Source organism: Pongo pygmaeus, chromosome 7 (assembly GCF_028885625.2).
Source record: "Pongo pygmaeus isolate AG05252 chromosome 7, NHGRI_mPonPyg2-v2.0_pri, whole genome shotgun sequence".
NCBI classification, from domain to species: Eukaryota; Metazoa; Chordata; class Mammalia; order Primates; family Hominidae; genus Pongo; species Pongo pygmaeus.
Genome location: NC_072380.2, coordinates 108,683,462 through 108,698,584, shown reverse-complemented (window position 1 = coordinate 108,698,584; position 15,123 = coordinate 108,683,462). Strand labels below are relative to the sequence as shown.

The following is a 15,123-nucleotide window of genomic DNA, read 5'->3' as shown; positions in this document are numbered from 1 at the left end:
CAGAGAAGCTCAATTCTAATCAGGATGGAGTGGGGAAAAGACAAAGATGACATAAACCCCACACCTGGAGAATTTGTTCACATCAGTCTGGCCCCAAAACTCCCACCGAGCTGAAGGAACATCATGTGACATCTAAATAGAGAAACAGCCGACCTTTCCACACGGCTGCTTTCTCTCTGTTAGGGATCCCATACCCTTGCTGGATGCCGCCCTCTCTCTGCTGAGTGCAACACCTATCGTATAAAAGGTTTAAAAGCTCAGTCTATGGCACAACCATTAGGGATGACATGTATTTAGCTACAACAGCAAGTAATTCATAAAAATATTTTGAGGATACCATCTTTATAGAAGAGAAAGTACCCTCTTCAGGAGAAAAAGGGTGGAGTGCTGGGAAAGAACCCCAGGCGGGTGATCCTATTTGACCTTTGCCTTCCCCCTTCTACCTCCCAAAAGGCAACATTCAGAAAGTCACTATTTAGGGCACTGCTCCCTCTCATTTCTCCACCTTACCAAAGTCTGAGATCATTCCAAAATTAGTGAAAAGAAAGCTATAAAGCAGCTACTGTGATTAAAGGAAACCACACACTTCAGTGTTTTCTGTTTTGATAGGAGAGGAAATAATGACAAAATGGCAGGGAGGTAGAGCTGGGGCAGAGGAAGGAAGTGGGTGGCCTCCGGGGTCAGGAGAGCGGCAGGCTGTGGCTCCTGTCTCACCTTCCCTGGCTGGCAGTGTGGACCGTGCAGGGGGCAGCTCTCACGGTTGTTCACGCACACAGGAGGATCCACTGGGTGTGATTTATGAGGAGGGCTTTATTATTTTTCAGCACAGCTCACTAGTTCTCACAAGATTCTTCAATCTTGATATCACACTGTTCTGGGAGTTCTCAATTCTCAGTAAAGCACACTAAGTTAGCCCAATGATCTCTCCTTTGCATTTCACTATATTTTAATCACTTTCAAACAAGGCACAACTTTCTGGGGCAGTGTTTACCACTCTTTGGCATAGTTTCCTTTTTTCCTTTTTTTTTTTTTTTTAAAAAAAAGAGAGGGTCTTGCTCTGTCATCCAGGTGGGAGTGCAGAGGCACAATCATAGCTCAATGCAGCCTTGACCTCCTTGACCTCCTTGACCTCCTGGGTTCAAGTGATCCTCCTGCCTCAGCCTCTAGAGTAGCAGACTACAGGCGTGTGCCATCATGCCCGGCTAACTTAAAAAACTTTTTGTGGAGACATTGTCTCGCTATGTTACCCAGGCTAGTCTCAAACTCCTGGCCTCAAGCGATCCTCCCACCTCAGCCTCCTGGATTGCTGAGATTACAGGCGTGAACCACCATGGTGGAGTTTACGTTTGCCGTTTCTCCCACCGTGGGGATGGTGTTTTATGGCTGTCCAATTAGAAAGAAACTTTGTCATGACACGACCTCTCTCTCTGACCCACTTATTTTCGTCAACACGTAAATCGATACAATTCTGTGGAAAAAAAATCCACTCCACAGCAGAATAATAAGACCTTGCTAGCTGGGCGCAGTGGCTTAAGCCTGTAATCCCAGCACTTTGGGAGGCTGAGGCGGGTGGATCACAAGGTCAGGAGATCTAGACCATCCTGGCTAACACAGTGAAACCCAGCCTCTACTAAAAATACAAAAAAAATTAGCCAGGCGTGGTGGCGGGCGCCTGTAGTCCCAGCTACTCGGGGGCTGAGGCAGGAGAATGGCATGAACCCGGGAGGTGGAGCTTGCAGTGAGCTGAGATCGTGCCACTGCACTCCAGCCTGGGTGACAGAGCGAGACTGTCTCAAAAAAAGAAAAAAGGAAAAAAGGCCTTGCTAAGGACTTTTAAATATGAAAGCAAAATGCACGTGGAAAGAATGTGTGAGTGGGAGAGAAGAGCTCAAATGCAGGAAAGACCATTTCCTCCTTGGACAATCCTTTAGAAGGTGGGGCCCACATCCCTTCTTCCAGTACACAGGGCCCTCACACATGAAGTGGGAGAGCCGCCTCTGCTCTGTCAGAAATCTGGGAGATATGTGAATTCTCTCTCCTGCTATATCATGAACAAAGGAAACTAAATCTATCTTATCACCCTTTATGCTGCAACCACTTTGGGTAAGAAAATCAGCTTACACCACAGAACTTATGAGAAACAAATGACAATGGCCCTTAGTCTTCTAGGGGTCGGGAGGAACCTGCCTAAATCTAACCTGAGTATCAACATTTTTAGCCTTTAAAACTATGTCATCCTTCAGAATCTAGATGACAGCTGGAAACACATACATACATACACAGAAAAATGGAAAGGAATGACATTAAAATATTAAGAACAATTATCTCTAAATGGTCGACTTCTTTCGGTGATCTTTAGTTCCTTCTAGATCCTTTTCTGAATTTTTATCATTGTGCATGTATTACTTTTTAATTGGAAGAATGTACTGTTTAAAAATCTGTGAAAAGTAATTTCTTCTCTATAATGGGTTTTCCTCAATTTTTCTTTATACTCTCACACTCCATTTAGAACCTTGATTAGGTCTTGAAGCTAAGCCACCTTGCGGATTGAACTTCATGTATAGATTTGCTGGATGTCTCTGGAACTTCAGTCACTAAATGGAATGGTAAATTGTTGCTGATGTTAAGTAGAAAAACAACTTACCTGAGATATTCAAGAGGGTCTCACATTTAACAGCAAGAGGTTAAACTAGATAACCTAAGGTCTCTTTCTCATCAGTTAAATAATAAATTAAAATATAACGTTTGAGGCTGGGCATGGTGGCTCACACCTGTAATCCCAGCACTTTGGGAGGCAGAAGGTGGGTAGATCACGAGGTTCAAAAGATTGAGACCATCCTGGCCAACATGGTGAAACCCCATCTCTACTAAAAATACAAAAATTAGCTGGGTGTGGTGGCACACGCCTGTAGTCCCAGCTACTCGGGAGGCTGAGGCAGGAGAATTGCTTGAACCCGGGAGGCGGAGGTTGCAGTGAGCTGAGATCACACCACTGTACTACTCCAGCCTGGTGACAGAGCACTCCGTCTCAAAAAGAAAAAAAAAAAAAGATGTAACATTTGAATCTATAACAAGACCATTGTGACCATGCTGCTGTATGTTAGTTCTCTTTGGAACAATAAAATTATACTTCAGTATATAGCAAGCAGCTGTTCCAAGGGGCCCTTTTGATGTGACAATAATATGGGATGTGGGTCAGCCCATGACAGGATGGCATTCCAAACTCAAGATACATCCAGAAGGAATGCAACCAATCCATTTTCTCTCTAGTGTATTTCATAAAACAAAGTCTCAGTTGTTTGTGGGAAATACCATCTGATTTCCTAATTTAAAAAAAAAAAAAAAAAGAGAGCCAAGGCCGGGTGCAGTGGCTCATGCCTGTAATCCCAGCACTTTGGGAGGCCGAGGGGGTCAGATCATGAGGTCAGGAGTTAGAAACCAGCCTGACCAACATGATGAAACTCCGTCTCTACTAAAAATACAAAAATTAGTAGGGTGTGGTGGTGCGCACCTGTAATCCCAGCTACTCGGGAGGCTGAGGCAGGAGAATCACTTGAGCCCAGAAGGCAGAGGTTGCAGTGAACCGAGATCATGCCACTGCACTCCAGCCTGGGACAGAGTGAGACTCCATCTCAAAAAAAATAGAGATCCATTTCTTTTTGTTTGTTTGTTTTTCTGACATGGAGTCTCACTCTATCGCCCGGGCTGGAGTGCAGTGCAGTGGCGCGATCTTGGCTCACTGAAACCTCAGCCTCCCGGGTTCAAGCATTCTCCTGCCTCAGCCTCAACCAGCTAATTTTTGTACTTTTAGTAGAGACAGGGTTTCGCCATGTTGACCAGGCTAGTCTCGAATTCCTGGGCTCAAGTGATCTGCCTGCCTTGGGCTCCCAAAGTGATAGGATTACAGACGTGAGCCACTGCACCCAGCCAAAATAAAAGAGCCATTTCTATACTCTTGTTTTATAATTTGCCAAGTAACTATTCTTAACTTAAATCAGAAAAGGGAATATTAAAGATGAAAAGATATATCTAGATATAGATATAGATATATATAGAATCTTGTCCACCTGCCTTCGTAGAAAAATTATACTGAAAGGCTCTTAACACAGGGTCAAGAAATACCCAAAGAAATTGAGGGCTTAAGTGGTTTTTAAATCTCCACAATAACAGATTACTCACCCAAACACCCAGCACTGTGTTCCTACGCGCTTGCACTGTGTGTCGGTGAGGTAAGCATAGTACTGTCTGAAAGAACAAAGTTGGAATTCATTGAGAGCTGCTGGAAGACCAGCAAGTCAGGACATAATTAAATCACTTTGACAATGTAAAAAATGTCCCTCCTTGTCCCATGTCAGGCTGCCTGGTCTAGTTCTGTTCAAGAGAAGAGAAAGCCAGTGCCTGTTAAAACATTCCTGTAAGAGATTCAGTGTTTGGGTTAGGCTGGAGGGAGGGGAGTATCATTTAAAGAGCCAGATTCTTGTCTGGTCTGAGTGCCGGGGTGTTTACAACTAACTGATCACAACCATTTACAGATTTCTTTGTTCCTTTTCCACTCCCACTGCTTCACTTGACTAGCCTTAAAAACAAAAAAACAAAACAAAAAAAACACTGAAAAGAGCCAGATTATTGGCAAAGGCAGTCTGGATTCAGTGGTAAGACTTCCACAGCGCTGCAAAGCAACCCCAGTTGGGTGTTTCCATGTCTAGCTCCGTGGAGGTGACTTCAGAGAGTGAGCAGCACTGTCCATTGGTTGTCTCGTCTGGTTCTCTCCAGGACAAAGGTTGCTGATTGTAACCAGGCCAAAAATATACAGATTTTTGGCTTTCAGAAACTGGAATGGGAACCCAGCTATATCTCACTGCCATTGAATGCCAATGACTTGGAATGTTACTGACAAGTTCAGAAAAAAACAGGCAATGACATGGTGTTGAAAGGCTCAGAACAGCACCATCCGGTAGAAATATAATGCAAGCCATAAATGCAATTTTAAATTCTCCAGTAGACATGTTAAAAAAGTAAAAAGGAACATATAAAATCCATTTTATTAATATGTTAAACTAATATTTAAACAAATATATTAAAACATTATAATGAGGTATTTTATATTCTGTTTTGGCCCCAACTCTTCAAAGTCTGGTGTGCAGTTTCCATGCACGGCACATTTCACTGTGGACTGACCACATCCCTAGTGCTCAATAGCCACACGTGGTGAGTGGCCTCTGTGTGGGACAGCATGGCTTGGAGTCTTGTAAGTACCCCTGAAACTCAATCTACCCCTTCAGCAGTAGCATCTGAACCAGGAACTCATCATCTTTTTAGGGTCACTGACTCTTTGAGGATCTGATGAAAGAAAGGCGTAACACTTTGCATTAAAGTTCAGAGGATTCACAGATACCTGAAGCTCATCCATAAACTACTGTCTCCTCACCCCAAAGACCAGAGTGAAATATTCTAATTATAAAGAATGTAGCTTTTCCTCTAACTTTATATTGTCATGACCTAATATGTCTTGATCATTTTAGCTACTTTACCCTCTAACTGGACCCATTTCCTTATATTGTACTTTATAGTATCAGATTAAAAGCATGTTCACTCAAGTATCTTCTCAAAGCAGATTCGTGTGAAAGTCTAATAAAACAGGAAGAAGCTGGAGATGTTATGATTTACACTGAAGCCTCTAAACTTTCTCTCCTCTCGGACCTAACATTTGCTAAATGGGGTGGCTGTGTTAAAATCCTTTAGCAGCACATCCATCTTTCCGAGTAACTTGTCAAAGAAACTCCTTACATGGGAACTCCCTCAAACAGTGTAAGGGCACAGGAAGTGTCTGATTTTTTAAACAAAGAGAGTTGTGGAGAAATCCATAGGGCATTGTAAAATTTTGAGGATCTCTCAAAAGTTCAAAACATTGGATTTTTAGTGTCTAGTTTTTATTTTGGAATGTTTAGTACTGAAATTTCATGATAAATCATATATGATTTGCTATTTTGTTCTAAGAAGAAAATTCTTTCCATTCGTACTGACTTTATTGATTGCTCTTAATTTTATGAAAGAGCTGCGGTGAATCTTTCCTGAAAAAAATTGTAAAGTCTCAAATTAAATTACATTTTAAATGGGGACTCTAAACCATTAAGAAAAAACAGGATTTATGAGATAATGACTGCAATAGACCACTAATCTATGAAGTTTCAAAGGGCTGCTGGCTTACTCACTCTTCTTTTCCATTTTGGTCATAACAAAAAGAACAGATGGGAATTTTAGGCTTAACTCCTCAGGACTTGGACATGTCTTACTTGATTTATTGAATCCAGGATCTGGAGTTTTTTGTTTTTTTTTTTTTTTTGGTAATAATGAATGATGACAAGAAGAGGTGCTGGCTGGAAGGTATGTTTGACCAAGGTGTAGATCTACTGTCCTTGGCAAGTGAGGCCCGCTGCTTATGGGGTGTGCAAGCACATTAAAAATAATGAAATAAACAATCTTACAGCTTCTGAAAAGCTAACTCTTTTAACTGCTTAAATTATATTTGTACCTTTGGCAGATCTTTGGTGTTGCTACTCATTAATGCCAGTATTCCGTATTAGTTATAAAACTCAAATGCCATTTCTAAATAGGAAAAATGAAACAAATGAAAATGCTTGCTTTGAACTGCACTGGGCCCAGTCTACTTGAGGGATGGTGTCTGAATAAGCCTCACCTCTAGGGCCCCACATTAATCCAGGGGAATAATGGTGGGAACACCCAAGCTTATCTCAGTTGTCCTGGAGGACTACAGGAAGGGCCTTTTTAAAAGGAAATTAAATTAATTGGGTCTGAAAAAGCTAAAAGTCTCATTCAAAAAATAATGTCATTTATGACTTCAGTTCTACCATAAAAACGTTTGCATTTTTCCAGTAATCTCATTTTTAAAAAACTCAGCATCACTATGCTGTTATTTTTTTCTAATACGATGTTATAGGAGAAAAAAAGATCAGCAGTCCAAGACTGTAAAGGAATCTGATAATAATGGATAGTACTATGGGTGTGGTGTTGATCAAATGCTTCTCTTTTTAAATGTCTGGTTAATGTTACTGACATCTGAAAACAAAACATTTTCTTCATATTCTGGATGTATAATTCTTTACAATGGTATTTTCATGGAAAATCTGCCAGTTTATGTGACTTTCCTTATGCTAAACAGGACAATCTAAAGCAAGTTAATGTTCTCATACGACAGTCGGGCTTGTGCAGAATTACCTCACTGTGGGGGCCGTGATGCCACCAATAAAGAGAATTCTACCCCAACTTAACGGATGACTGGCTTGGAACACAAAGATATGCTTCAAGAAGAAGGTGTTCAACTCAGTCAGCTGAAAAAGATGGAGAAATTCGTCAACCTGGTACCTCATGCTAATTCAAAATCCTCTATTCCTTAAATAGACATGCTACAATTAGAAATAATTGGTATGTTCAAAGCATTTTCAGAGAATAGATGTGGTCTTCCAAGGATTGCTATTCAAACTAGTTAACAGCCAGTACATTATGGGCAGGGAGCAACTGGAGGCCCAGGGAGAGGTGGCAGGGGTGGTGGATGGGCACATAGGGGCACAGGATATCAGCTATTTGTCATGTTTCCTGGTTTGTATGATTGTTACTCAGCTCACACATGTGATCCACTGGGATAGTCAGGAGAGAAATGCTTTGAGCATACAGAAGTCATGAAAGCAAACCTGTGCCACAGAACACCTATGCTGCCTTACAGAAATCAGGGCAGGTCTAACCGAATTCCAAATGTAGATATGTAAGCTCTTTAACAATCAAAAGAGGCTTGAGGCCACGCACAGTGGCTCATGCCTGTAACCTCAGCACTTTGGGAGCCCGAGGCAGGCAGATCGCCTGAGGTAAGTTGTTTGAGACCAGCCTAGCCAATGTGGTGAAATCTCATCTCTACTAAAAATACAAACAGGCGTGGTGGTGGGCGCCTGTAATCTCAGCTACTCAGGAGGCTGAGACAGGAGAATTGCTTGAACCTGGAAGGCAGAGGTTGCAGATTGCAGTGGGCCGAGATCGTGCCATTGCACTCCAACTTGGGTGACAGAGTAAAACTCCGTCTCAAAAAAAAAAAAATGCAAAAAAAGAAGCTGGAGACACATCTGAGAGATGACAATGGATTCGTGCAGCACACGCCTGGGACAGAGCAGATCCTCTACCAAAGGCAGTCCTTAAAAGTAGGTGTGAACGGTTGGTCCAAGTTTCAGCTGGGAGCAGTAGTACTTTTCCCTGAGGTTAGCATCCTCATGCAGTTCATCATGTTGAGTAGCACAAAATATCCTGTGGCTGGGACGTGGCTGCTCTCTGCCTGGAGCCCAGCTCCAGGTAGCAAGCAAGGGGTGGAGATTATGGAACGGTCACTGTGCTAGGAGAACACAGTAGTACATGGACTGGCAGGTTCATTACAATTCCACAAAATGCATGTTGTTTTCCCATAGCACTGACTTCAAGGACACAAAATAAAAAATAGTCTTCTAATTAATATCACATATGGAAAGCTGATCCCAGCGCAGTGCTCACACTCATGGGAACAGTGTGCTCCATCGCATACCACCAGGTAGTTCCATCCTAACGGCACTATACTACTCTCCTTGACACATCCAATCATTCCTCCTTGTAATAAAAGAAAGCTTCTGCTTTCCATGACATTGGGCCTGATAAGGCAAAGCTTAATCCCAATCCATCTACAGTCCTGTTTTTAAAGATACTGACCTCTCCAAACCACAGTGATTACTTACTTAACTATTCACATACACTTCTGTATGCATAAACTTCATTTATTGAGACGGGCATTGTCTCTGTGTGAACAAGGAAGATCGTCTGTCCTAAAAGTGACATCTGCTAATTTTTTCCTTATGTTGGGAGTATTTTGTGTTTATGTGTCCAAAACATAATTTCTGATGATTTTGAAAGATCCTCTTCAGGCAAAAGCTGGTTTCCCTTGGCTACTTCCCAAAAGTTGTGAAACAACCTGGGGCCAGGAGCATCAGAAAAAATTGCTGTCTCTCAGAAACAGATGCTTGATAATCTTTTGCCCAGACCCTGGGCTGTCGGAATCACTTCCGTCGTGAAGTGGGCCACTTGGAAATACAGCTTCTCTCCACGGAGGACAACACTCTGGAGGACTCAGCAAAAGGCTCCAATTCCCCGGCACTCATTTAGCACCCTACAGATTACCCAAAGTGGTAACAGCTGAGGAACAATTTTAACCAATAAACACTGAATTAGGAATGTAAGAAAAGCCTTCTCATTTGTTCTTTTGGTCTTGAAAATGTTCATTCTAAAAAGCAATCCAATGCCTAACTCATTGGATGATGGATGCTAGACACAAATTATTTCACGGAATCTAATCTGTTTCTAATTTGTAATTCAAAGATCCATATTTTAAAACTGTCTTCACAATGAGGCAAGACCTTAGGCATAATAATATCACTTTGTTTAATTATTCTACATGCCAGCTGCAGAATATTGTATCTTGTAAAGTATGGAGCTGAAAAGCAATGTAAACTAACGTTAACTCTAAATTCCTAAAAAGTTTTATTTTAGTTTTTGTTTTCCTCCCAACTTCTGGGCACCTGAAAAAATACCTGCCAGATGATCATGAAAAGGTACACTCCAGCTACTCTCTGAAAAGAAGATTTGGGGTCAAACCATCGAACGTAGGTCCAGCTAGCAGGAGTGAACTGCAGTACAGCTCTCTTGATCTTCCCAGTGGTGGTATGAATGTCCCTGTAAGAAGAGAATGGCTCCAGTGAAAATCCAGAGACAAGGCAGGGGGGAAAACAAAGCGCAAGAAAAAAATCCTGTGCGCTGATGATTTTTATAATAAATGCTCAGGACAAAGAGACTGCTTTTTATTCGAATTGTGTCTCAAAGGTCTCTCTATACAGGTAAAGCAGGTGACAGAAGCACACTCAATGGGGAAACTCATTGATGACAGGCACAGGGCAGCAAGGAGACTGTTCTCCCACTGCTTGTCTCCCATGTAAAACTGCACACACTCCATATTCTTGCATCACCCACATCACTTCTTTACCCTATTTCTTCCCCAGAGCAGTAAATATTTTGGGTTGATTAGCAGTGATATTTAACCTTTCTTCATTTGCATCCTCGAAATCACTCAATTAAAAGTTTTACACACCCAGGAAAGAACTAAACAGTCCTACAGTTTACAAATGCAGACATTAAGGCCCAGAGACAGCAAGTGGCTGGCACACACAGCATGAGGAGTGGGTGCAGATTCCAGCCCTTCCTGTACCGGTCCAGGAGAGCCAAAACCCAAGGTATAATAAATACTATTTAATAACTGGTAAAGAGTCTTTAATTCCACAAATATTTATATCATGAACTTTTACGTCTCCAACATTGTGCTAAGTGCTTGGAGGCACAAGCACCAACCAGTCAGGCCTTCTGTTCTAGTGGGTGGGAGCAGGGAGAGTGACAGGAAACCAGGGCTGTTCCTTCATCCACCCACCTATCCACCAACAAACATCACAGCAAGATCTGCGGCACACTGGCAGCAAAAAATAGAGACTATCCAAAAATAAACAAGAACCACAAAAGACTTGTACTGTAAAAATAGCAAAGTGCATGGAAAGACTGAGAAGAAAATGGGAATAAAGAGAGATGCAGCGTGATCAAGAATCAGAATACTTAATACAGCAAAGAAGTTAATTCAACTTAATCTGTATTCATTTATACATTTAATATTACTTTAAAAAAAAAACACCAATAGGTTTTTTGTTGTTGTTTATTAGTTGGGCTTATGTCATGGGAACTTGACAAAATGATTCTCAAGTCAAATTTCAAGAATAAACATAAGAAAACAAGGAAGTATATTGTAATAGTGTTCAAGAAAGCAGACATCCTGAGGCCAGGCGCGGTGGCTCACGCCTCTAATCCCAGCACTTTGGGAGGCTGAGGCTGGCAGATCACTTGAGGTCAGGAGTTTGAGACCAGCCTGGCCAACATGGTGAAACCCTGTCTCTAGTAAAAATACAAAAATTAGCCAGGTGTGGTGGCGGGTGCCTGCAGTCCCAGCTATTTGGGAGGCTGAGGCAGGAGAATCACTTGAACCTGGGAGACAGAGGTTGCAGTGAGCCGAGATTGTGCCACTGCACTCCAGCCTAGGCAACAGAGTGAGACTCTGTCTCAAAAACAACAACAACAACAACAACAAGGAAAGCAGACATCCTGGTGCAAGTTCAGACTCAGCTGCTTGCTAGCTGTGTGTCCTTAGGCAAATTACTAAACCTAAGCCTCAGTATCACATCATTCCTAAAATGAAGAGAATAATAGTGTCTACCCTCAGGACTGATTCAAGGCTCAAATGAGATACTGCTTATGAAGCTTGCGTGGAGCAATACTTGAAGCATGGCTGCTATTTTTATTAGGTTAAATGCTGCCTTAAATATATTAAAAAGTGGCTGGGCATGGTGGCTCATACCTGTAATCCCAGCACTTTGGGAGGCCAAGTAAGGCAGATCACCTGAGGTTGGGAGTTCGAGACTAGCCTGGCCAACATGGAGAAACCCTGTCTCTACTAACAATACAAAAATTAGCCGGGTGTGGTGGTACATGCCTGTAATCCCACCTGGGGATTACAGGCACTGGGGAGGCTGACACAGGAGAACTGCTTAAACCCGGGAAGTGGAGGTTGCAGTGAGTTGAGATTGCACCATTGCACTCCAGCCTGGGTGACAGAGCAAGACTCTGTCTCAAAAAAACAAATACATAAAAATTAGAATTAAAATTAAATACATTAAAAAGTGTCCTTGCAAGTTAGTGACCAAAGAAAGGTTTAGTAATAAAAGGGATGGGGAAAACTGGTTAACTAATGGCAAAAACATTGTGAAATCTCCTCCTCACGTCATATACCAAAATAAATTTGAGACAGATTGAATACTTAAAACAAGTAAAACCACTAAAGAACTAGAAGAAAGGCTGGGCACGGTGCTCATGCCTGTAATCCCAGAACTTTCGGAGGCTAAGGCGGGTGGATCACCTGAGGTCAGAAGCTCGAGACCAGCCTGACCAACACAGAGAAACCCCGTTTCTCCTAAAATACAAAAATAAATTAGCCAGGCGTGGTGGCTAATCCCAGCTACTCGGGGGGCTGAGGCGGGAAAATCGCTTGAACCTGGGAGGCAGAGGTTGCAGTGAGCCGAGATCATGCCATTGCATTTCAGCCTGGGCACAAAGGAGTGAAACTCCATCTCAAAAAAAAAAAAAAAAAAAAAAAAAAAAAAAAAAAGAACTAGAAGAAAATACTGGCTAATATTTACCTAAACAAAAAGATTAACAGTATTTTTGATGTTTAAATAAAAAATCCACCACAAACTAGTTTAAAAGGGGATGACAGGCTGGGCGCAGTGGCTCACGCCTGTAATCCCAGCACTTTGAGATGCCGAGGCAGGTGATCACCTGAGGTCAGTTCAAGACCAGCCTGGCCAACATGGTGAAACCCCATCTCTACTAAAAACAAAAATTAGCCAGGCATGGTGGCACATGTCTGAAGTCCCAGTTACTTGAGAGGCCGAGGCAGGAGAATTGCTTGAACCCGGGAGGCGGAGGCTGCAGTAAGCCGAGATTGCACCACTGCACTACAGCCTGGGTGACAGAGCGAGACTCCATCTCAAAAAAACAAACAAAAAAAAGGGGGGGACAAAATGGAAAATAAAGTCACATTTATGGCAAAGTGTTAATAAGCTTAATCTGTAGAAAGCACAAATAAAAGAGGGTAAATCCAATAGAAATTGATAGAAATCCAGTATCACACAATTTTATGTGTGATAAATTTGACAAAGGTTTAAAAATGCAGTTCAAGGAAATAGTGAAATAGATATACATATATATTATAGGTGAGATTATAAATGGTACACTCTATTTCTAAGAATTTATTTACCAAAAAAAAGACGATGCACACTAAGATATATGTCCAAGAATGATCACTCCAGTCTTCTTTATGAAAGCAAAAACTTTGAAACAACTAAAGGACCATAAAATGGGGAACTGGTTAAATACTACATGGTTTATCCATACGTTGAAGTACAAAGAAGCCCTTTAAAATCATGTTTTACAAGAATATTTAATGATGTGGGAAAATGCTATTTTGTTATATAGAGTAAACAAAGTTTTAAACACAATTGAAGCAACCACAACTTTCATTATCAGTACAATTATTCTTCCTTATCAATGGCATGATTCTTGCAGCAAAATGAGAAGCAAGTTTAACAACGCAGGATAAAGCAATGCCGGCGGTATGACTGTCCTCTACTGGAAGCATAGTGGGGCATGCAACTTAAAACCAGTCAGAGAACTTCCTGGGTGGCAAGTGAGCTGAGTCAGCAAAGATAAGGATGATCAGGCTGGCCTATGGGTACACAGGCCAAATCTCAGGTGAAGAGAGGGGAGTGTGTGCACAAACAGACTCTCGGTTGCCTGGGAGGGTGTAGAGAAAGGATCTCCCTACTGGGGCAATGGATGTATTGACCATGACTAAAGACCATGAGAAGCCATCACAGGGAAATGACATGGTGAATCTGATGTTCTTAAAAAGATCACGCAAGCAATGGTGTGGGAAGGACTGGAGGACTTAACTGGAAACAGAGATGAATTGATCCAGGGATGGGAGTCTGAATGAAGGCTGAGGCAGTCAGGATAAAAAAGAGGGGGTGGATTTGAGAAATCTTTTGAATTAGGAGGATGGTGTTAGGACCCCCTGAATACATAGGGTGAGAAAGAGAAAATCATAAATGATTGAGCATTTTCTAGACAAATGTTTGAAATCGGGTTTATAATCATTTATGAGTTTCAGTTATTAACAGGGAATTTATTCCTTATCATCAAAGACCATACTAAAATGGATTCCTACCAAAACAATTAAATATATATCATGAAAAACTGTGACTAATATCCAAAAAGAAGGCAACTCACTTGAAGCTTGCCCAGTGGTAAGTCCTCATCTCTAAAAACCGGCAAACGACCATGCCCAGCCAAATGCCACCGCCATTGCACAACAGGATATCCAGAATGACTTGATCCCACCAGCACTCGGCAAAATTGGGGAGGAGATGCATGAAGAAGAGCTGAGAAACACAAGAGCCCATGGTTGGAAAAATAAACAAAACTGGGGTACCATGCAGATAGATAGATTTCCTTTTTAACAATACATTATTTTAGAAGAAGTTGTTTGACATTTCATTTTTTCCTAAAGTATAGAAAATAACCAACAGTAACAGGTTCTGCAATCTGTTTCTTGTTTTTTATATTGCAGATGGTTTGCAAACAAACAGCACATATCCAAACAGCTCTTCTCTTTTTGACACAGGGCTTTTAAAGAAAGGATGGTCTCTCTTGAAAAATACTACCAATTAATTACCTTGGCTAATGACAACATGACAAGGATCTGGGAGGGGAAAAGGAGAAAAGTTTCCAACACTGACAACAAAGCATTGTCATAATTCTCAAAATTAGCAGCTTGAGAATTCAAGTTGTGCATTTCAAAAATATCCCCTAGATATTTAGGTAAAACAGTGAGTAAGTTGTAAAAGAACAGTTAGCTCTTGATGACACGATGTAGGAAGCATGACAGCTTAATAGGAAATCTCACACCAACTGTTTCACAATAATGACAATCTTTTATTAAGTGCCCATGATGTGCAAGGTGGTGAGAGAAAAGGAAGTCAAGGGTCTTGATTTCAAGGAGAGGTGTCAGATGTTGTATTTTTTTTTTTTTATTTTTTTTTCTGAGACAGAGTCTTGCTCTGTTGCCCAGGCTAGAATGCAGTGGTGCGATCTCGGCTCACTGCAACCTCTGCCTCCCGGGTTCAAGCAATTCTCCTGCCTCAGCCTCCCAAGTAGCTGGGATTATAGGCACACACCACCATGCCCGGCTAATTTTTGCATTTTCAGTTGAGCCGGAGTTTCACCATGTTGGCCAGGCTGGTCTGGAACTCCTGACCTCATGATCTGCCTGCCTCGGCCTCCCAAAGTGCTGGGATCAGATGTTTATCCAGATAATCAGAACCACAAAATATGGTAGACTGAGGAAAGTGTTACAACGGTGACATAAATGGAGTATGGTGGAAAAAA

At 41.7% G+C, this 15,123-nt stretch overlaps 1 protein-coding gene across 1 annotated transcript in view; it reads right to left on the bottom strand.

The window, feature by feature from the left end:
- The window catches only part of PTDSS1 (phosphatidylserine synthase 1), a 73,009-nt gene that overhangs the window by 20,982 nt on the left and 36,904 nt on the right, over positions 1-15,123 (bottom strand). The window contains exons 6-9 of the mRNA XM_054498238.2: positions 13,966-14,117; positions 9,618-9,759; positions 7,237-7,349; positions 4,180-4,245 (exon numbers count right to left, since the gene is read on the bottom strand). Of these exons, the coding sequence (XP_054354213.1) occupies positions 4,180-4,245; positions 7,237-7,349; positions 9,618-9,759; positions 13,966-14,117 (473 nt within the window). The remainder of the gene's footprint in view (positions 1-4,179; positions 4,246-7,236; positions 7,350-9,617; positions 9,760-13,965; positions 14,118-15,123) is intronic.